This window comes from Trachurus trachurus (genome assembly GCF_905171665.1).
Source record: "Trachurus trachurus genome assembly, chromosome: 17".
NCBI classification, from domain to species: domain Eukaryota; kingdom Metazoa; phylum Chordata; class Actinopteri; order Carangiformes; family Carangidae; genus Trachurus; species Trachurus trachurus.
This window is the reverse complement of record NC_139900.1, coordinates 26,240,240-26,263,537: the sequence shown is the minus strand read 5'-3', so window position 1 is coordinate 26,263,537 and position 23,298 is coordinate 26,240,240. Positions and strand designations below refer to the sequence as shown.

Genomic DNA, 23,298 nt, shown 5'->3' with positions numbered 1-23,298 from the left:
CTCTCTGTGTCCTTTTAATTATTTTAATTTTTATCACTTTTTGGGTTGTTAAATTGCTTCTGTTCCTCGCTGCTCCGTCCAGTGTAAACTGCATCATTGACTTTGTGCTAAACTTGTTTGTCTAGACGCTGAGGTCATTCCCTGGTGGTAAAACCAAGCCTGCGTAGTCAGAACTCTGACATTAGACTATTGACGTTAAAAGCGGTTGTATAATGACGTCTGTGGCTGTGAACCAGTTCTCCAAACTCTCGTTCTAAACAGAGGTGAAGGGATTGAAAGACGTGTATTAACCAGGCAGAGATGGACAAATTAAGTCAACTGATTGGTTGAATTATGGGAAATGTAGATCTTTTTGAAGCTTAATCCATATTTGAGACTAAATACTGGGATGTCCTCCTTTTTTCAGTCCATCGCTTGTGCTGGTGGTACATCAACAAAACCTTTGAAACTGTGTGTCACTACATGATGAGTCACAGATTTTGGAGGTCACAGATGAGCTGGGGAAAATGACAATCACTCAACAATTAAACTGACTTTTCAGACTCAGAATCTGCTAAACAGGTATCAATATGGTTGATTATCCTTAAAGCAGAAGTAAGCGTAAGTTTTCTCCTCGGCTTACAGCAGAGCAGAGTGACTGACAGACCCGTGTTTCAGACCAAACACTCTATATAAGTGATTGCTGTCGGAAGATATAACTATTTAAGACTTATATTAACACAAACATTCCGCTTACTTCTGCTTTAACCAGCTGCCTCTAAATACATTTAAAAATGATCCAAAAAAAATGAGCCTGCTAAGGGAAAAGATAGTGGAGCTTCAAACTAAAGAGACATTGCTTAATTTTAAGGGGTGAGATGCTAAAAGGTTTGGGAATAAGTGGGCGGCTGACCTCCAGCTCTGTCTTACTGAACTACAGAGGAAAAACAAGATGTGTTGAGGAGCAGTTTAAAGCCTGGTGTACCGGGACAGTCTGCAATGAAACGCATGGATCCTTGTTATATTGGTCAGTTGTAACATGTCTGATTTCTCAGGATATCAAGTCTTATTCATAACACATTGCGTTTAGTGTCTAATGCTCTGATTTGTCTTTTTATGGTTGTGTGTTTTATTGTATCGTGGCACTTTTTTTTTAAAACTGACTGCAATTCAGCCTCAACTCTGAATCTGACGGGAGCCGTAACACTTCACACTAAACTAGGGGTGTCAAATATGCGGGCCGCGGGCCAAAACTGGCCCGGCAGAGGGTCCAATCCGGCCCTCAGGATGAATTTGTCAAGTGTGAATATTTGAAATCGCACATATTTTAAACAAAACATTTCAGGTCGCTCATAATATGTTAACTGTAAACATCTTAATGTATTAAAACAAAGTGGAAAAATTAAAAGTTGTTTTTATTTATAGGCTATCATGCTATTATTTTACTGGTCCGGCCCACTTGAGATCAAATTGCGGCCCTTTGTGGCCCCTGAACTAAAATGAGTTTGACACCCCTGCTTCAGTTTGTTTCCATTTAATAGCAGACATGCCACTACTAGTTAGTATTTTTAATATTAAGGCACTGGCTTTAAAGAGCTACAAGATACAGATAGACGTGTCATATACCTAACAGCCATGCCTGCTCTCCCCTAGTATGCACAGCTGATAGATTTCCTTATTAGATCTGGTGATGTAGATTTGTAAGTTTGACGACAAATTTCATTGACACTAAGGAGAAACTCCTCCCTTTGGTTTTCTTCCACCAATCTCAATCAATCAGTAGTGTAAGCATTGTACTTGTGTATTGAATCCTCTCTCCCTGCCTCATCCTCCCTAATCTAATTCACTCACTGATTTGCTACATTTCCCTGGACACCTCCTGACAGCTCGCAGAGAATGTGACTGAACATCTCAAAGTTGTGCAGAGAGCAGCACAGCGCACTGCCAAGACGCCACTGTGGTCCTGAACAGACAGCGAAAGGTTTCCAAAGACTCTTTTTATCACTTCATCACCAGTGTTCAATGAAGCCAGACAGAAACACTTTGCAGAGGGAAGAGGTGCAGTCCAGTCCCGGTTGAGGTTCACGCTCTGTAGTTAGTGTTCCTGGCTCCTGAGCCTGCAGGACAGTGAATACGTGATCGAAAACAGAGCCAAAGTTGAACCCAGTTCTGAACTCCTCTTGTTTTTTTTTTGAGCTACTGAAATTGTGCTCGGTGGTTAAACAAAGTGAAAAGCAACAAACACTCGTTGAATTGCATAAGCAAACTGGTGAATTTTAAATGGTGGAACTGGGCCTCGCTTCCGGCTCAGATGATACTTTGTTGCGGAGAGGCTCCGACTGTGCACTGGACTGTGAAAGAAAGCCGAGCACAAAGCAATAACGCTGAGACAACCCGCGCTGCCGGCTATAGAATCCTGCATTCTTTCGCTCTCTCCACAACGCTGCCATTTTTTTTCCTCCTGTGTAATATGCTTGCGTAATGGAGAACATTAGCCTCGCATCATCCGCAGTATTCCTCTCACGGCTTCTTCCCGAGTTGCTCTCTCTCTGCGAGCGTAGCTGGGATTTACCATCTGACGGTGCGTGGCGACGGCTCTCTGCTGTAATTAGGACCGTGCTTTCTTTTTGATTATCATAACACATGTTGGTACCCGATGGGGGAGAATCTGTGATGTGTGACTGCTGACCTTCTCTCTTTCCCCCCCACATGAGAAGGAGAGATAGAGGGAAGTTTAGATTGAGCGTTAGAAAGGCCACTCAGAGCATCACTGCCTCTGTTTTTATCTCTCCATCCCGTTCATTTCCTGTCTCTCTCCCCGTCTTCATTGTCCCGGTCGTCCTGTCTCACCCCTCTTCTCGCTCCCTCTCTTCTTTTCTCACCCATTTGGCCTCTCCCACACTCGCTTGCTTTCTCTTTTGTCTTCTCTCTCCTCTTCCCATTCACCCAATCCCTGCCACTCTTCCTCTTTTCCTCCACGCTAATTTCTTACTCCCATCTCCAGCACAACCCTGCAACCTCTTCTTATTATCTCTGTTTTTCCTGTTTTTTTTTTTCCTCCTGTTTTTAAGAGGTCCCTTGGGTTTCAAAGCGTTCGCTTTGCCATCTCTTTGATTTCGGAGCATTGGACTAGTTGGATTTTCTGTGAGAATCTGGAACAAGATGTGTTTTTCAGCTTTGCATCTTTTTCCTCTCATGTAGCTCCATCTCTCTCACTCTCTTTCAAGCACTCTAAAGTCCACTTTTAAAGCAGGACCTGGGGCATCTGTGCTTTCTGCGCCCCCCATCCCCTTACTGTCACTTACACACTCATAGACTAGATGCACTACACGTGCACATAAACTGACAGATTAACTGATAGAAGGGTTGTGTTTTTATCATGCTGAATTCACTTGAATGATGAGTGTGCATGTGTGTGTATGAAAGTGTGTGACAGGGAGAGAGAGAGAGAGGAGAGCGACGGGCGAGTGTAGTCCAAAGCCAGCTTAGCAAGCTATTGTGCATCATTATACGTGCATGAGAGTCAGGGTGTGTGTGTGCTGCACTGGGATGTCAGACTTATGCAAATGTCTGTATTGGAATGTTTCTGATTTTGCACCGTGTGTATGGTGTATGTGTGTGTGTGTGTGTGTGTGTGTGTGTGTGTGTGTTCGAGTGTGTGTGTGTTTTTTAAAATGCCCTTGTGGACGAGCCAGAAATACCACGGGTGGCCAAATCTGGCACTGATCCTCAGCTTGCTCCCTCAGAGGCTATGCATACACACAAGACCCAGAGACGCACTTTGATTTGCACCATCTCGTTTGAAGTGCCAGACCCGGAGCCTGACAGCTTATGATTAATATAAGCCCCCGCCCTCTGCCCTCTCGGCTGCGTACGCGCGCAAACACACACATCGAAAGAGATACATTTGTTGTTTCAGCGCATGTACCGTTGGCGCACCCTCCCTGTGCATGACACACGCCCTCCCTACACCCTCAGAGTCTGCTTCAGGGCCCGGCTGGCTGCCTCTTTGAACTAGTGTTGCTGACACTGTGCCATCGCAGCAAGGGCACCTCTGTACCCTCCCCACCCCCCCACCTCCCCAATCCCATCATCTCCATCTACCACTCCCTTTCTTTTTTCTTTTTACCACTTCCTCAACACTTTGTGAGATTGTCACCAGCCGCGTCTTGGGCTGACCAGGTCAGAAGGTCGACCATCTCATCTCCCAGGGTTTCCTGACCCGGAAAATGATTCTGTGTGCGGGTTTCAAGATTTTTGATTGGTCCCAGGAGGAATGAGTTACATGAAAGCCACATTAGAGGACAGAATAATGGCTCGTGGGACTCGACCCTTAGTTCTGGTTATTTGTGCCAGTTAATGTAAATAGCTGGATAATTCGCCTTCATGCTTTTTGATGCTTCACAGAACCAGTTTCTTGTTTCCTGATAACAATGTTAGATGTGTTACTAAGCTCAGAGAAGCTCATTCATCTGCACTGTTTGAGCGGGGACTGTTAGGGAGCCGTATTACTTTTCTAGGGCACAGCTCCATCCAAGAGAAACAATAAACAATACTGTGAAAACTGTACACCCAGCCAGGCCCACAGATGATAATAAAATAAGACAAGAACTGTTATACTGATATGACAAGAAAGCACTCTTTCATCAAGACTTTGACAATGACAGATATTTCATCAGTATTTTACTGGAAGTGGACTTCAAAGTAAAGTTCATGTGTGTCTCGGAAGGCACACCACTTTTACTGTGGTTCATGTTTAATGATAATAACTACATTACTGTGATATTGAAATTTGCTTTTTCATCATTCTAATTGAGCAGTTCCCAACGTTTTTAAAGTCCCCTTGAAATCTCAAAAATGACAGCCCACACCAGACTCCATAATAATATGAAGGCCAAATGAAGGACTCCCAGAATACCTTTTACTTTGAGTGTCCTACGGTACGTTGTATGGTACTGTAGATGTATGGTCCATTGTGTTTGATTATGAAGCAGGTCTAGGTTCTAAGTGTCATGGTGCTGCTCTGTCCACAGAGAAATACACACTGAGCCTTAAAAGGATGGGTCAACATTTTGGCAAATTGGCCCATTGCCATAATCCCTATAGTCTTAGCAGTAGGTTCGTTACCTTTAATTGTCGGTGCAAGCTATTTTTAGAACGGCGGAGCAGAGCCGTGAGCTGCTCAGAGCCACGCTACGGAGGCTAATGGGATTTCTTGTTTTCCCTCATCAAACTCATCAAATACACAATCCAACAACTCCAAAAAGCTCTGGTGGACAAGTTGTGACCTGCACATTCACCACGCAATGAGATAATAACGGAACGTTACAAGACGGAGTTGTTTTCGAGGCAAATGCAGAGATTGCTTCCTGAAAAACTGCCTCTGAAGGCAATGCGCATCAGCGATCCTGCATGTATTTACGTCTAAAACAACTCTGTCTGGTAACGTTCTGTTACCACCAGAGCGTTTTGTAGTTGTTGGATTGTGTATTTGATGAGTTTGATGAGGGAAACCAAGAAATCCCATTAGCCTCCGTAGCGTAGCTCTGAGCAGCTCACCGCTCTGCTCGGCCGATCTAAAAACAGCTCGCACTGATAAATAAAGATAATGAACCTACTGCTATAGCGATTATGGCAATGCAATTTGCCAAAATGTCGAACTATCCCTTTAACACTGTACAGTCTCCACTGTATCCACAGGATCTGGTTCCTCTGAGCGTTTACCCTATCTGCTGCAATCTGTGATGTTTTTTTAATTAATTAATTAATTCCCTATATTCAGTCAGAGCGGCATCAGTCAACCAATCACAAGAGAGGCTCACTGACTCCTGAGAGCGGATTATTAGGTTATCAACACTTCAGTTAAAGCACTGGAGAAGAAGAAATGTGAGATCTTTGATTATAATGATCACATTCAGGACTGAACTGAAAGCAGGGGAAACATGTAGGAAGCTCCACAGTTCCCACAGTGATAGACTTTAAAACTTTTTTGAGATTAAAGGTTCTAAAACATTTTTGAAAAATCATTTAAATTATTATTATTTTCTTTTTTTCTCAAATTATGCTGTTCAGCAAACAATGTATTGTCCCAGCTGTGATGCCTTTGTGGCCACTGGTGGGCTGTATAGTCCATAGTCTGGAAACCACTGCTCTAACTATCTAACAACAAGTATCTAGGACACTAAGTTCCTGAAAGGACAACGTGCTGCTGCTGAGTTTGGAGTCCCTGGTCTATGAAGATACTCATGCACCTCCTTTAAAGTAAAACTGCAGGACTGTTTTACTCTATTTTCTAATGTTAGCTGTCAGTCAGATCTCCACTGCTCTCCAGCTACAACATGCAGGGCTGGAGAACGTGCACAGGCAGCTAATGCTATGTGATCATAAAGATTCCTCACTCCGTTGGCCTCTGAAAACAACAAGAAGAATCTATGCAAACTCTGTAAACATCAAAACAAACCAATGGATTCTCCCCAAAAACAAACACATTTCAGACCCAGGTTTAAAGCCCCAGTATGTAATTTATTGGGCTTTTTATTAGCAAAAATCAAATATTGCTTTCATAAATGCGTATTTCACTGAAGTCGAATCACACCCACAATCAAATGAAAGCTTTCTCGTACCTTAGAATGAGTTGTTACAAGTCGTTACAAATACACAAGGGGGGGCGCACCGAACCGAGGCGGCCATGTTGAATCGCCATTTTTTACGTTGAGTGGCAGCGTGACCGTAGATAACCATAGAAACTCAGCGGAGCTGTCGGCTCGGGGAGAAAGTTTTCCAGGTAGTGCCTGTTAAAACTGTCACCACTGTGTAGTGTGAGGAAGGACGGAGGCACTGATGTTGCATTCAGGTGCAGTCAGGCAGACGGCCGTCGGCAAACGAGAGAAAGACGGTAAAACGTGGGTCAGGTAAACAATACGACATCACCATGACAACATATTGTCACGCCTGTATTGTTTTGCCTCATGCTGGCGGACCACTTGTTTACATAGACGCTTGTTTATCCTGTTACATGCAGCGTCTGTTGTCTGTCTGACGTCTGCCCCATTTCACATGAATGCAACATCAAGAATACGTTCAGATATGCAACTGCACCGCTAGATGGGGGGAATTCCTACATGTTATACCTTTTTAAGAAGGTAACATCCAGCAGTACACAAGTTTGGCAGAATCACAAAATAAATGTTGAAACAGCAAAGAAAGTGAGAAGCCAGCTAACGACTTTTACAGCCTCTTGATCTTATGGGGGATAATTGGGCACAGGGAAGCTGTAGTGAGGGAGCTTTTAAGTTTGAAAGGGTGGGGGACACTGTTGCAATGGATTAAACACTTAGGATTTTCCCTTCACCACTGCACACATCCCAACCAAGTAGACAAAAAATAACAGGAGTATTGATCGTCTCTAATGATACCTCAATGGGCTGTAAATGATATATCAGGAGAGGAGAAACTCTGTGCGATGGGCCATGTTCAGCATGGGAGGATCAGGTCAGCTCCCATCAGAGAGTCTGCATTATTGATGCCTCTGTTTACATGATGAGTCCTTCTGCCAGGTTACGAGGAAGCCTCTGTCTTTCATTCTCACTCTATATATACTGTATATCTATACGGTATATCTCATGTCATGTTTTTTTCCTCTTTTGCCTCAGGGTCCCATCACACCCATCCCACCCGCTCAATCCTTTACCGGATTTATATAACAGAGTTTTCAAACTTGTCAAGGAGTGGAGATTGGACTAACCATCTCCTGCGAAGGCCCCTACATCAGCTTAGCGCAGAGATTTTTTTTCCCCTCCTCGGTGGGGGTATCATTATGTCTCCTCCTTTTTTAGTCTCTTGTTTTCATCCCTCCTCATCCTCCATCTCTTCTCTGTGGGAGTCTGTTATGTATGTCTGCATAGTTAAGACACAGGGCTGATCTGTGAGGCCATAGTTTTGCCGCCGGTTGGCAAAGTAATAGTTGGAGGGGGGAATCTGAAGACTTTATTATCAGGAGGCAAATCTGGTGTCTGTCCTTCTATCGCCTTCTCTATCTCCCTCTCCCTCCCTCTCTCTTTGTATGTTTCGTTTTCTTTCTTCCTCTCGCCGCCACTCAGCGGGGCGCCATTAGCCATTCAGCACAGAGAGGCCTTGAGGAATTGAAAGCGACAGAGCAGAAAAAGAATAGAAAAACTGAAACGGGAAGGGAGACAGGGGAGTTGGGGAGTTGGGGAGGTGGGGAGGGCAGGAGGGGATGGAGTGAGGTGTTAAGGCGGAGAGCACACCAGGCAGGGCACTGTGGCACACATGGGAGGAGGGGGGAGATGGAGGGATTAGGGATTAAGGAAGAAGATGGAGGGGAAAATGAACAGATTTCCATGGTGATGAAGAGAGAAATCAGAGGAATGACAGGATGCAAAGGAGGGAATTATGGACAAGCCAGGAATGGGATTTGAGAAGCAGCTGAAAAAGAGCAAAGAGAAAGTGTGGGCAAGAAGAGAGAGAGAGAGAGAGTTGAGGAGGGATAGAGATGCACAGTGCATGCATGGGGTATGCTAATTATGGATTTTTGAATTATGAATGAGATTAATTACATAGGCAGATGTGAATATATTCACATTTTACCGTCTCTTACGTTTCCCCAGATACTTTTAAATGGTAATGCCTTCTTTTTGGTGAAAGCACACCTCTCTTTTTTTGCTCACTCTTCCCATCTTCTTTGTCCTCTGTGTCCCCCTCCCTCCTCCCCCTCCTCCTCCATCTTTATCTTTGCATTAGATGCAATGAGGCATCTGTTGAATAAGTGCTACTTAGTTCCATCAACACAACTTCAGCGCTATAAATCGGACTGTCGTATGACTCAGAATGTCGCCAAAATATTGCTTTTTCACACACACACACACACACACACGTGCTCACACAGCGCTATCATCATTAGCTTGCTAATGTCTGGAGTGCTTAGCATGACTTACGAGCCATTGGGATGAACTGCAGTGATGATTTGCTCTCTTTTACAGGCTGTTTGTGCTGTGCTATTTTTGCTGTGATTTGCATTTTGCATTTCCTGCTCCTGTGACAGAAAAATGAATGTGTTCTCCCCTCAGGTCCTGGCAACATGGAGACTGTATCTCTTTGCTGTCAAAGTGCCCACCAAGGTAAATGTTCTCCCGCTCTCAGTGAAATTTTATGGCTTTCACTTGCCAGCCTTGATCTCATGGTAATGTGCAAGAGATGTGACAGAGTAGAAGTCGACTTTTAGAGCAGGAGAGAGGAGATAATGATGATGACTGCGCTGATGATGGTTTAGGATGATATGAGTCATGGTAATGATTACAATGAATACGATGAGGTGACAGGTGGCATAAAACTAGTTGTTGCAAGCGGTACTTAGAAATTTTGGCAATTTGCTGTCTTGCTGAAAGTTGGATGAGGAGATCGATGGGAGCCAGCAGCTGGCTGACTCGGCTTATTATGGTTTTACACTTTTGGTTTTTTGTGCCGATTAGACAAACAAGCTGTAATGTGCTAATTAGTGAGCTTCAGAGATGCTGGTAGTCTGATTTAATTATCCTTTAGAAAGAGCCAGGTTAGCTCTCGCCCTCTGTTTTCAAGCTTTCCTGCAAAGCTAAGCTATCTGGCTGCTGGCTGTAACTTCATATCCATCAACTGAGACAAGTGAGAGGCATCAATTTTCTCATCCAACTCTAGACCAGAAAGTATTAAGCAGGAGCACTTCAAACCAAAATGTTAATCTATTTCTGCAGGTTCTTTCTTATGTGTGGTTTTTCCATCATTTTGTGAGTCGTGATGAAAGTGTATGAATCAGAATAATTCCTGAGATCTGGGATAGCTGCAACGTCACTACAACAAAAGTCCCAACAAGGAAAGAAACACCAGCGATCAAATCAAAGGCTCCAGACATAAACATCTGCCCCATTAGAACGGCAGCGTGGTTTCCAGTTGGTCTGTCATTATGTGGCTGGCAGAATGTGCATCTGAAATGATTCCCTGCTCAGCAGTATGGTTGAGCAATTAACCGAAAAATAAAATTTGTCCCTAAAAACCCTCACCATAGTAATGTTGCTTATGTCCGTTTATTTGGTTGATATTTTCCTCAATGAACTCATGAACTGTTCCCTTAAGAAAATTCAACCTTGTGTTAGGTTAGGAGTCAAAATGAATCTGGAGATATAGAAGATACAGATATAAACACTGAGCCTCGGGCTATGTCCACACCAACACAACTTAGTTTTGAAATTTCTTTCACACTTACACCTGATGTCCAAAGCACTCTGGAGTTTTTGAGTCACTGAAACAGACTTGAAGAAAAGCTGCTTTTAGTTCAAAACAAACAAAACAAACAAACTCCAGCGTTGTGTTGTACAGACACACAGACAGATTCGGTCTCATCAGTCACGACTACCAGACAGTGAAGAGAATGCGACGTGAATAGCAACTGAATGTCGCCAACAGTTTGTTTAATCGTTTGGAGCACAATCACATTGCAAATAGGAAGATGGTTTAGAATAAAAAACACACACACACACACACACACACACAAAAAACACCAAACCAAACTATCATAATTCATGATCGATGAAGTTGTTTGAAATAATGATGATATTGATTCAAGTCACCCAGCCCTACCTGGCGGCAGTTCTTTATGTCAGCTCCATTAATCACCAGAGACATGTTCAGAATTACTGTTACAGCACTGTTCCTGTTGCACAGCCTCGTTGTTACCATTTCCAGTGTCATGTTTGTCTGGTTTTTGTCAGTGTTTCCATTGCAAATAACCTTCCTCTCACAATTTAATTTGATATATCAGAATTTGATCAAAGCCACAAGGCTGGTTCCTCCACTGTTAAAGTTTGGCTGTTACTGTATAGAGCTTCTCTCCTATTTAAAGTAAACCAAAGGCTTTTCTGATTGATCGCTCATGCTTCTTGCCTCATCTGACCTCTTTGAGGTGTTCATTACCAGATCTCAGCAATTACCTTGGAGAGTACAATATTGTTAGATCAAAATGGGCAAAAACCAAATTGTAAGGAGATGTACAGTAATTATCTTGTAAAGATGAAATGAGTGGTGTTCTGTGCTGTCTTCAGATGGAGGTCACCTTCAACTTCCTGGAAATCAGAGCAATGAACACCTACCCAGAGCACCAGGTGAGGACATTTTTCTTTTGCCATCTTCTCCCTGCCAGCGTTGCAAAGTATTATAATGGAAAAACTTATATCCATACGCTACAGGTTGTCATCGACACGGACAAGACCACCTACTCTCTGAGGCTGCAGAGCCAGGAGCAGCTGGATCACGTGGCCAGCCACATCAACTACGCCCTCTCCCGAGTCTTCAACAACTCCATTTATGCGTAAGCATCGCCGAGCCCCCCCCCCGCCCCCGCTTCGCTTCGCCGCGAGCAGGGGAACAAGTCTTTCTAGTTTTGTTTTGTCCGTGCTGAGGAGAGAAGACAAGTTGGCCGACGCTAACAGCTCTCGACACCGCTTTGGCAAGTTGGCAGCTTCACTTTCAGGGGCGCTTTCCCTCCTCAGCAGCCAAATGCATTGTTGTACTGTAACGCTGTAGTTTGCATCCAGCCCATTTGTGTGTCACGGTAGACTTTAACACCCAGCAATCACCGGGATTAAATCGGCCAGCTGACACTGAGTAGGCTGTTACCTGAAGGCATTGTGTTGACACTTTTTTTTTTTTTTTTTTTTTCTTTCCCAAAGCAGTTTATGCAGTGAAAGCAGCAAGCAGCAGCACAGACAGTCACTGACCGGGCAGTAGAGCCAGGCCTCCAGTCAGACAGCCACTTGTACACAGAGTTTGACTCAAGTTTTTTTTCTCGTGCCATGGTCATGTGGACATTAAGGGGAGCAGGCAGGCAAGACACAGAGTGTATTCCCTCATCTAAAATTTCTAAGAGCATCGGGATTGACTCTGCTCCGGCTATTGACCTGCACAAGGCTATCTCCGCACTCTATCATCTTTCAGAATGGCTCTTTTCCATTAGAGCCACGCCGGATGATTGCTTCCAGTGAGGACATTTAAACAGAATAAAGAGAGGAGAGGGGGGGGGGGGCAGAAGGAGGGAAGTTGTTGTGGGTTTGATCGTGCAGCCTTGTAACTGATTGGTGCCGCCGCATTGAAGCACATAATGCAGATAGTATCAAGACAACGTGCACGTACGCTTGCGCTCCAGGGGCGGATGATGATTGTGGAGATGAGGTGGGGGATTAAGGTCATGGATGTGGCGAGGTGTTGTGTGTGATTTGTTGACAAATGGGATTAAGGATGGTGTGTGTGTGAATGCAACAGTATAGCGGTGTAATCCTATCAAAAAGCCAAAGCAGGTACAGCACAGTATTATGTACAAACACAGTATTTACTTTGTGCGGACTCTTTTCTGCTTACTGGATGTTTTTTGCTTTGGAAAAAAAATTAGTAGAGCAATCAGAAAACTGAGGAGTGCGCTACTTCTTTTATGATTTGCAATAGCACAGTACAGTAGCTTCAAACTGAATTCCAAGGACGCAATTTTACACTTGGTGTATCATTTGTCCACATGCAGAGTCAACCTTGCACACATTCACTGAACATCCCAATACTTAAAGGGATAGTTCAACATTTTGGCAAATTGGCCCATTGCCATAATCGCTATAGTCATAGCAGTAGGTTTGTTACCTTTATTTGTCGGTGCAAGCTATTTTTAGAACGGCGGAGCAGAGCTGTGAGCTGCTCAGAGCTATGCTACGGAGGCTCATGGGATTTCTTGGTTTTCCTCATAAAACTCATTAAATACACAATCCAACAACTCCAAGACGCTCTCATGGACAAGTTGTGACCTGCACATTCACCACACTATGAGATAATAACAGAACGTTACCAGACACAGTTGTTTTAGAGGTAAATTCATGCAAAACCGCTGATATGTGCGTTGCCTTCAGAGACAGTTTTTCAGCAAGCAGACTACCTCGAAAACGGCTCCATTTCGTAACGTTCCATTATTATCTCATAGCGTGGTGAATGTGCAGGTCACAACTTGTCCACCAGAGCGTTTTGGAGTTGTTGGATTGTGTATTTGATGAGTTTGATGAGGAAAACTAAGAAATCCCATTAGCCTCTGTAGCGTAGCTCTGAGTAGCTTGTGGCTCTGCTCCGCCGTTCTAAAAATAGCTTGCACCGACAAATAAAGGTAACAAACGTACTGCTAGCGATTATGGCAATGGTCCAATTTGCCAAAATGTTGAACTATCCCTGTAAGCAGCCACAATCATTAAAAAAAAAAGTTTGAAAAAAGAAAACAGTCTAGTGCTACGAATTAGTATCTTGCCAATTCATATACAGTAAGACAGTGGTGTCATTTTAAGACTATTATGCAATTCAATTTTGTTTAGTTGGCAAAGGCTAATTTTAGCTCAAGCTCTTTTGGCAGCTTTTCACTATTGCTGGAAGTTGCGTGAGTGTATTTTTATTTTGCAGGGTGTGCGCTCGCAGGGAGTTGGGAGGGTCATACTCATTTAATCACACGCACACCTGGGAGCAGCCTTGTATCACTGCACTGTCTCTTGGGCAATTGAGTGCTCCACTTAAGCAGCTGGGAGTTCACTGTCTTTGCTTAAGGGCACTACAGCAGCAGCAGAAGGAGCTGAGGGAAGGGAAAGTATAATATTTACCAACCTCCTTTTCCCCAAACTGTCATTGGGACCGGAGGCTCAATAACAACACCTCTCCTCAAAAATCGGGGTGAGTGTCTATTCCTAAAAAGAATAGACACGATACGGCCTCAGCATGGCTCCGCAGATGGCAGTTTCACTCTCCTGTCTGATCTATCTCTGGGGCCAGACGGAAATATGGATCGGCCTAAAAAATTTTGTACAGGCATTCATGGTGTCCAGAGGATACTTACTAATGACTTAGTTGATCCCATGATATTTTCTTTAGTGCAGTTTTTAAAGTCTGGTATAGTGGCCTCCCCCTCAGACAGTGTGGAGGCAGCTGCACTGTCTTAACCTTGGTTGCCTTTAAGTTAATGTTGCTAAGGCTGCGTGCTATCATTATCTAGCACTTGACACACTGAAGTTGCGGTGAGCGCTTGTGCCAGCCTTTATTGAACCCAGCTTGAGATCATATTTCTGATGTTTTGGTTGGGCTTCTGTACTCTGAAGCTGCAATGGGCTATATGCACAGCTCCACTACTTCCTGAACTTAAAGGATAATTACCGTTTTTTACATTCTGGACCTTATTTCTAGCATAAAATACGATCATTTACTCACCCAGATAACTTTGGTGTCATTACAAGTCGTTCCGACAAAATTAGATCCAGCCGAGAGCCGCGTATATCCGTATAATGCGAGTACATGGGGCAACGCAATGAAGCCTCTAAATAACACATTATCCGTTGTGAAACTCGTTCATTTCACCAATATTTTGTTATGATACGCTAGTGCTATTCCCCTCTGAGTCCGGGGTTAGCTGTTATCAACATCCGGGGTCTGTAGGTTGACCTACTGACCTCTGACCTGGATGATGTCATCTCCGGCCGCGGCTTGTTGCTACCGCTAATGCTACGGTTCGTTTCTGCGTGTTTCTGTCTCGTCAGAACAAAATGAGCAGCTGGATGAAGTTCAGCTTCCACAGGCTTCCTCTCCTCAACCTGGACTCACTAAAGCTCCGGCGAGTTGCGCTAAAAATGGACCCGAATGCCGAAGTGGAATGATTATTATCAGAATGAGCCGGGCAGCGGTCGGAGATGACATCATCCAGGTCAGAGGTCAGTAGGTCAACCTACAGACCCCGGATGTTGATAACAGGTCACCCTGGACTCAGAGTGGACTAGCACTAGCATATCATAACAAAATATTGGTGAACTGAACGAGTTTCGCAGCAGATCATGTGTTATTTAGAGGCTGCATTCCGGTGCCCGATAGACTAGCATTATATGGATATACACGGCTCTCGGCTGGATCTAATTTCGTCGGAACGACTTGTAATGACACCAAAATTATCTGGGTGAGTAAATGATCGTATTTTATGCTAGAAATAAGGTCCAGATTGTAAATTGCAATTATCCTTTGATGCTGCTCCTTTGTTTCCTGTTTTATTATAATTGGACAAACTGATTAATCCAGGTGTGTCTGAGTACTGAGTAGTCACAATGGTCAGACACACCTAGAATAATCAGTTTGTCCAATAATGTGAGACAGGAAACAAGGGAGCAGCATTAAGTTCAGGAAGTAGTGGAACTGTGCATAGAGCCCATACTCGGTATAAAAAAATCACAGCATTTTGCTAAACACCTGAATTGCCATTTGCTGTGTCACAGCCACTGTTGAATGTGCTGATGGACCAAATCTACGATCCAATAAACTACAATAACTTCCAGTTGTCTTCAGAACTCCAGCATCAACCGGTTTCTCTCATTTCACGTAGCATTTGCGTCATGTGTCTCTCTCAGTTTCCCCCCTTCTGTGACTGCCCCCTCCCCTCCCCGGGGAGGCACCTCGGCCAAATCCAAATGTCCTGAGTTTGCCTCACTTTCAGATGAAGTCTGTGAGTGCTGTGGGCTCCAAATCCGCAAGTCACTCAGTCCTCAAGGGGCCTCAAGCCGATTTTCTGCAGACTGCAAGACAATCTGTTCAGCGTGCAAATATTATAGGAATCACATTTAGGTTTTAAGACTTTTTCATGGTGCATTTCATCGCCTTGCCAGTCCAACACCAATCACCGACTTGACATTACAGCCAGGTTTCACAAGGGCTCAGTCCACTAGTCTGGGGGATTCAATTCCAAAATCTTTCTTTCTCCCCTGGAGGCAATTTAAAGGGCACATCCACATTACAAACACACAAGCAGCACAGAACAAACTGACAGTGGCAGGAAGAATCAACAGCAGTTGTACAAATAAATAACCGAATGAACACATTTTTGTAGTTCAACCTCAGTGTGATTGAAAAACAGCTGGATATTAGATTTGAGATTTTGATTCATCCTTTGAAAAGCTCAGTATGAGATTTTTTTTATTTCAGGTTCTGAATGAAATGTGATGATGTTTTGTGCACAGGCTGATGTTCTCCTCGGGATTATCACTTTGGTGTTTTAACTTTCATCAAAAGCCATAACCATGTCTCAACTTTCATTTGATTATACTTTAAGGGGAGACACTACAGGTGAATAGGGGGAAAAAAAATTAAATAACAGATATCACCATGAAAGTCTATCACTTAGCCTACATTAAGACAAATATTTTTTGTATTACACGTTTTGTCAAATTTTATGTTTAAATATGTAAATGAGGCAATATCTAATGAAATTTGCGCTAATTTGTATTTCCCAAACCAAAATCTGAAAAATGGATAAGCCCCTTTCAAAATTCTTCTTTTAGTTTTACAGAGGGGATTTTGGATATCTCTTTTTATCACTTTGTTAATGAGAAAATACTGTCACCAGCCCTAAAAAAAATCAAATTTCGCCATGTTTTTAGGGATAAAATGTTGTATGAATCAGGCTTTGAATGATATATCAACAATCCCCTCTGTAAAAACCTTCAGAATATAGACAGGAATAAAACTGGAAGGTTTGGTTCGCTCCGAGTCTGAGGAAAAACCCATTTTGAGAAAACGGCCTTTATAGACTTGCACTGTAAAATTCCATTGATTGTTAATGTAAATCATACTTTTCCGATTGGTTGTGGAAACAAAGGAAATGACGATTTTTGGAGCCTGCATCATTATTCAGGAGAGAGAGAGCTTTACAATGATACCTGACATGACATGAGTCACACCACCGGCACAGGACAGTATGTCACAGTGGCATGTTAAATTTTGGCGAATTTAGGAGAAATCTACTGACGAAAGAGACAAAATGAAGTAAAATAACCACATTAATATGGATGTTCTACCATTTCTTTTGACTTTTCTGAAAGAATACATGTTAGGGAAGAAAAATAGCCCAAAATTGATCAGTGCATGAAAAAACAGTGTTTTTGTCTGTAGTGTCTCGCCCCGACCATACACCTAAGAAACAAAATCAAATCCAATCAGCCTCAGCTGTTTTGTGTTTAGCGCTAATTAGCAAATATTAGCATGTTAGCCACTCAGCTTAAGTAAACTACCTGCTAAACAAACAGTCGGCCTACCTGCCTAACATCAACATGCACTATGAGTGTGTTAGTCACAGCAGTGCTTCATGCTCAGTATGCTAAGTGCAGCTTTACAGAGCTAGCATTGCTGCTGTGTGAAACTCCTCACTCTCTCTTTCAGTCCTCCTATCTGTCGGGCCGAGGGAGACCTGACCGACGGAAGCCACAAGTTTTCACCAAACTCTGAATCGTCTTTAGAGCCCCAGAAAACCTGCGGTAAGTCTGCCGCTCTCAATGCACAATACACACACACACACACACACACACACACACACACACACACACACACACACACACACACACACACACACACACACACACACACACACACACACACACACACACACACACACACACACACACACACACACACACACACACACACACACACACACACATCATCATCATCATGTGTCAGAGTCTGCGTCCACTCCCTTCCTCACTGATTCAGACCAAATCATTTTGGAGACTCATCCCTAAGTGGGTCAGAAGAGCAGAGTTTCTGGATGTACTCCCTCTCTGCTGGTAATCCCATTAATCTATGGGACGAGCTCTTTCATGGTGCAATACTTTCATCTCACCTCAATATTTACAGCTAATTTCTCACAGTCTGTCTGCTTTACTATCTTTGTCTTGCTCTCTCATCCGACTTCCTCTTTCATCTTTGGCTTGCACCTTTTTACTCCTCCTCACTCCTTCACATGTCCTTTACCCTTGCTTTTACTCTCTCCTTGCCATCGCTGATCCGTCATGGTCTGGTTTGGATTGATTTGTTGTCTTCTCTCTTCCATCTTTCAGGAGGTTTTTCAGAGACCTATGCAGCGCTTTGTGACTACAACGGGATAGGCTGCAAAGAAGAAGTGCAGTGGGTGAGGAGACTTTGTAAAGAAAACACTTTTGTCTGTTGTGCTCTTGTTAGACCTTAAGCAACTCCTATCTTTTTGTGCAACTGGAAAAACAAAAGCTAGAAAAACAAAACAAAAAACAAGGATTTTTTTTAATGTTGGCATCCTCTCTGTAATAGTTTGTTTCTTTTCCTCTCCTCTCTTTCTTTCTTGCCCTGCATCTCTGCTCCAGGATGTTGATACCATCTACCACTCTCAGGACAACAGAGAGTTCAACTTGCTGGATTTCAGCCATCTTGACAGCAGGTGACATAGTTTACTGACATCTTAACTACACCCAGGCTCATTACAGATACAGTTAACTTGTGCCAAACTTAGACTGCAGCAGTACACAGTGTGTGCTCCAGTGCATTGGATTTGAAATGATGATAATGGTGTTAAAGTGCTGACTTTCAGCATTAATCTGACATTGTTTACATCAGCTTTAGGGGGCGTTTAGGGGACAGGAAGTAATTGGACACAAACTCATTATATCTTATATTTATATGTTGTCAATGTCTGGCAGTGTGTGACCCGTAGACATCGGCAGACAATTGGCATGCTGCTTGGTGATGCACTGCCAGCACTGTATTGCTGAGCCGTCTTCATTTTCTTCCTGTGTGTTTGCATTGAAACACCTGCTTTGTTGCATTGGGATCTCAAGACTGCTCATCCGGATGCTTTAAAGAACATTGCACTGAAAGTCCCAAAGCAGATCGTTACTTGTAATGATGGATCTGCATGTGTATGTGGTAAAGCTATACTGGTGTAACTTAATCAGAAATTCAGTAGCAGTAAGACTTTTTGCGATGCACTTCATCCTCGTCTACACTGAATTTGGCTGCACTGTGAACAGATACAGACATGAGCTGCTCTTCTATCCGTTTTTTTTTTTTACAGAGTTACTGCTTGGGGTGTTTTGCACATGCCATTTTGAATGGGACCCAGCGACCTTTATTACTAAAATCCATTTTGCAGTTTCCCACCAATAACCACAGGTGTTGTCAATAAACCAGGACTGAAATCTGGCTGATTTAAACCGAAGCTGAAATTCATCACCTAACTTGTTTTGCGGAAATCCACTGGAGTGAGGACCTCAAAACAATAAAACAGCATCATTGTTCTGATAGTTTCTGACTGCTCTGTACTTTTGGAAGTTGTTTCTTCTCCCTGCATGCGTTCTGCATTATGCTGTTTCGCAAAGACGTTTCCCCAGTACGGTACAATGCAATCCCTTCAGCTGTCAGTCCTCGTCTCATCCGACATTAGAGTGGCTATTTGTCTAACAAGACCCTCCCTGGGTGAAATTGTTGTGTGCATTAGTCCTTTGTTCTCTCTGCGGTTTTACTCCGTGTCCTATATCTGTGTTCACTTTTGTTACAAGTTCGGGAAGATCATAGAGCAGGGGAATGATCTGCTTGTCAGAGGCAGAATCCAAGGCTCAGAAACAGCTGTAAGATGCCATATGTCTTCCCCTCCAACCCCCCCACTGTCTCTCTCGCTCTCTTTCTTTTTTTTTTAAGTCCCCTGTTTCCTTTCCTAGACGCATTGAGGAAGAGCGTGCTTGTCGTTCCAGCGCTGCCGTTCATAAAAAAAAAAAAGATTTGGCAGCTGACACATGCAAATGCAGAATCCAGCCTAGCTTACTTGTCTATTGTTTGAGGAATGTTTTGTCCTGAGAAAACCCCGAGGCCCATGGAATCTCTCTCACTTTTCCTGTGTGTAGTGACAGCAGTCCCGACCGGAGAGGATACGTTCACACTTAAAAATGCATATCTCATCACAGGGCTGAAGCCTTGCTCTGCTGGTAAATCAAAAAGCCATTCATAGAAGCATGATTGCAGCAGCAACTCATGAATATATTAATGTCTTTCATATTGAGAGCTAAAATCACTGCATCGCTGTTGTTTTTCCTCCAATATTTTATACAGTGTGTGATAAACAGAGTCACAAGCTGCCTGCGTGTGCTGTTTTTTTTTTTTTACGATCTTCCATTAATATATTGTTCCCTTGAGCCCACAAGCCAGTGCTAAAGACTCTCTTCCTGCTTTTCTAGAGAGGCTGTGTCAAATTGAAATTAATAGAGATTTGACAAAATAATCACCCCGTGCCCGAAAAAAAAAAAAAAAGAAGAAAAAAAAAGCAAAGTGCAAATGACTTAGGAAAGGATCTCAGAGTGGGCTTTTACATGACCATGTGCCATAGACTGTCTGTGGTGCATTACTCTCTTCTCCCTGACTTGTCCTTCCACATTTCTATTCCCTCCATCCCCGACTGAGCCCGTCTAGCGTTACCGCGGGCGACAGGGCGATGCTTTTTCTGCTGACTGCTGTCCGTCCAAACAAGGGCTCATTCCTCATGACTGAAAGCAGACACCTTTTTTCTCTGGCTCTGTCTCATCCTCTTGTTCTCCACTTCCTGTGTATTTCTCCTGTTTCGTTTTCTTCAGTTCTGCCTGTGCTTTTTCTGAATGACACACACACACACACACACACACACACACACACACACACACACACACACACACACACACACACACACACACACACACACACACACACACACACACACACACACACACACACACACACACACACACACACACACACACACTGCCTGTCTCTGTTGGGTCTGACTTGTCGCTGCAAGTTGACACCGTGTTGTAGAGGAGTGTGTGTGGGAGTGTGTCTGTGTGTGAGGGTGTAGCTGTGAATTTTTGTCAAAATATTTCGGCCTGCATATATTTGTTTGTTTATGTGAGAGAGAAAATATCACACCTTGCTGCCCCAAGAAGTTCTTCAGACACCTCTTGGCTTGACAATCTCCTGTGTGTACAAACACAAACACAAACACACACATACACATACTAGTCAGGCTGGAGTGGCCAACTTCTGTCCAACGTTGTATCTGTTACTGGAGCAGGACAGCAGCTCCACAGCCCAGTGCCACCATCTGCCTCTCATGTCAATGTTTCAGCACCGGAGTCATGCAGCAGTGAGTCATTACACTACCGCACGAGTCATTACACAACCGCACAAACTCAAAATCTTTCCAAGAATATTTGTCCTTTTTCTTGTCAAAATGTCACATTTCTAGTCAAAACGAATCTTTTTCCACTTAAAGCCCCAGTATGTAACTTATTTGGCTTTTTATTAGCAAAAATCAAATATTGCTTTCATAAATCCGTATTTCACTGAAGTCGAATCACACCCGCATACAAATGAAAGCTTTCTCGTACCTTAGAATGAGTTGTTACAAGTCGTTACAAATACATAAGTGGGCGACGCACCGAACCGAGGCGGCCATGTTGCATCGCCATTTTTTACGTTGAGTGGCAGCGTGACCGTAGGTAACCATAGAAACTCAGAGGAGCTGTCAGCTTGGGGAGAAGGTTTTCCAGGTAGCGCCTGTTAAAACTGTCACCACTGTGTAGTGTGAGGAAGGACGGAGGCACTGATGTTGCATTCAGGTGCAGTCAGGCAGACGGCCGTCGGCAAACCAACCGGATGTCATTTTACCCAACGAGAGAAAGACGGTAAAACGTGGGTCAGGTAAACAATACGACATCACCATGACAACATATTGTCAGGCCTGTATTGTTTTGCTTCGTGCTGGCGGACCACTTGTTTACATAGACGCTTGTTTATCCTGTTACATGCAGCGTGTTGTCTGTCTGACGTCTGCCCCATTTCACGTGAATGCAACATCAAGAATACGTTCTGATATGCAACCGTACCACTAGATGGGAGGAATTCCTACATATTATACCTTTTAAAATAAGACTCATCACCTAAAAATTAACTTGTTTTTAGATCATTTTCACTTGTTTCAAACAAATATTCACTTGAAATAAGTAGAACAATCTGCCAGTGAAAGCAAGTTTTTTGTGCTTGTAATAAGGAAGAAAAACTTGCTCCACTATCAGATTTTTCTACTTATTTCTTATTTGTTTCTTATTTTAAGTATACTGAGATTTGTTTTGAATAGAAATGACATTTTGGCTAGAAATAAGACAAATATTCTTGGTAAGATATTTGAGTTTTTGCAGTGTGTATGCCTCAAAAAGTCCAACCATCCTCCAACCTGGGACAATGGTTGGTCCAACTAGCAGTCAGTTTGCTATGAAATGTCTTATTAATATTTATGGTCCACAGAAGATGAATAGAAATGATTTTGGTGCCCTCTGACCTTTTTACTCTGCTTCCACCAGTCAGGTCAGAGTATGCCCCTCTCTGTGGCTACCATATTTTCATAAAGTGCTATAAATATTCATAATGCTCACAGGGTTAATAGTCATGTTTTTGGTGACCTCTGCTGACCTTTTTGTCTACGACTACAAGAAGCAATTTCATTTGTTTGTAAGAAATCTGAGCAGATTGCCGTGATATTTACTGAGCATATTCATCCTCCCTTCAGGAAGAACCCTGTTTATTTTGGACACACGGTGACCTTAACTCTGCTTTTCCTACAAGCTTTTTAATAATCTTAGAGGCTTGTTGCCGTGAAATGGTCCTGAACACATTCATGCTCCGAGCGAGACTTTGATTTGAATGACCCTATGATGTTTTCTCCGGTAGCACCTCAGGACACACTCTTATCTCAGCCTGTTGTCTGCTAATTGTGAGAATGTAGAGGTGGAGGACAGAGCCAGGATAAGCTGTTGCCCCCGTTGCTTCCAGTCTGTGGAACCAGCTGCTAATTGTAGTTACATATGAATGCTATCAATCTCCTCATCTAAGTCGCTGCAGGCAGACAAATGAGAATTTCTACCAAAATGTCAAAGTTATGCTTTCATTTGCACCAGCTGGAAAAATTCCATTCATACTGTGCACGTGAAAAAGAGCCAGAATTGAAATATAGGGTCTTTAACAACATAGCCTGTGCAGCCAATTTGTATGCATGGTCTCTGTAGCACTATGGCAATGCACAATTTAGCTATAGTGATAAAACTGTGCTTTATTATTCTCATACTTTTAAACTGAATTGAACTCCACCCTCAACCATAAACCCAGCTGTTCCATAAAAGTCATTTTATCCTAGATCCAAAAAATGCAGAATATTAACAACTATCATATACTTTATTTGGAAATGCATACCTTTTTATTTTTTTGGGGGGGAAAAAAATCCTATAATAAACCTAGTCTATGTGGATATAGATGTATCAGAGGTTGGTTGGAGGAAGGGATGGAGAGTAGAAAGATGCTCCTTGTGCTGTGTTCAGTTGTTCATCCATTGGTACCATTGAACCATGCTGCCCTACAAAGGCAAAGTGCAGTATCTGCATTTTTTTCACATTTGTTTTTGAC

At 43.1% G+C, this 23,298-nt stretch overlaps 1 protein-coding gene across 1 annotated transcript in view; it reads left to right on the top strand.

The window, feature by feature from the left end:
* Nucleotides 1–23,298, top strand: part of carmil3 (capping protein regulator and myosin 1 linker 3) — a gene marked incomplete at both ends in the record, with an annotated part of 109,608 nt that overhangs the window by 10,507 nt on the left and 75,803 nt on the right. The window contains 6 exons of the mRNA XM_083991750.1: nucleotides 9,066–9,116; nucleotides 11,070–11,129; nucleotides 11,214–11,335; nucleotides 17,230–17,324; nucleotides 17,907–17,977; nucleotides 18,186–18,259. Coding sequence (XP_083847876.1) covers nucleotides 9,066–9,116; nucleotides 11,070–11,129; nucleotides 11,214–11,335; nucleotides 17,230–17,324; nucleotides 17,907–17,977; nucleotides 18,186–18,259 — 473 coding nt within the window. The remainder of the gene's footprint in view (nucleotides 1–9,065; nucleotides 9,117–11,069; nucleotides 11,130–11,213; nucleotides 11,336–17,229; nucleotides 17,325–17,906; nucleotides 17,978–18,185; nucleotides 18,260–23,298) is intronic.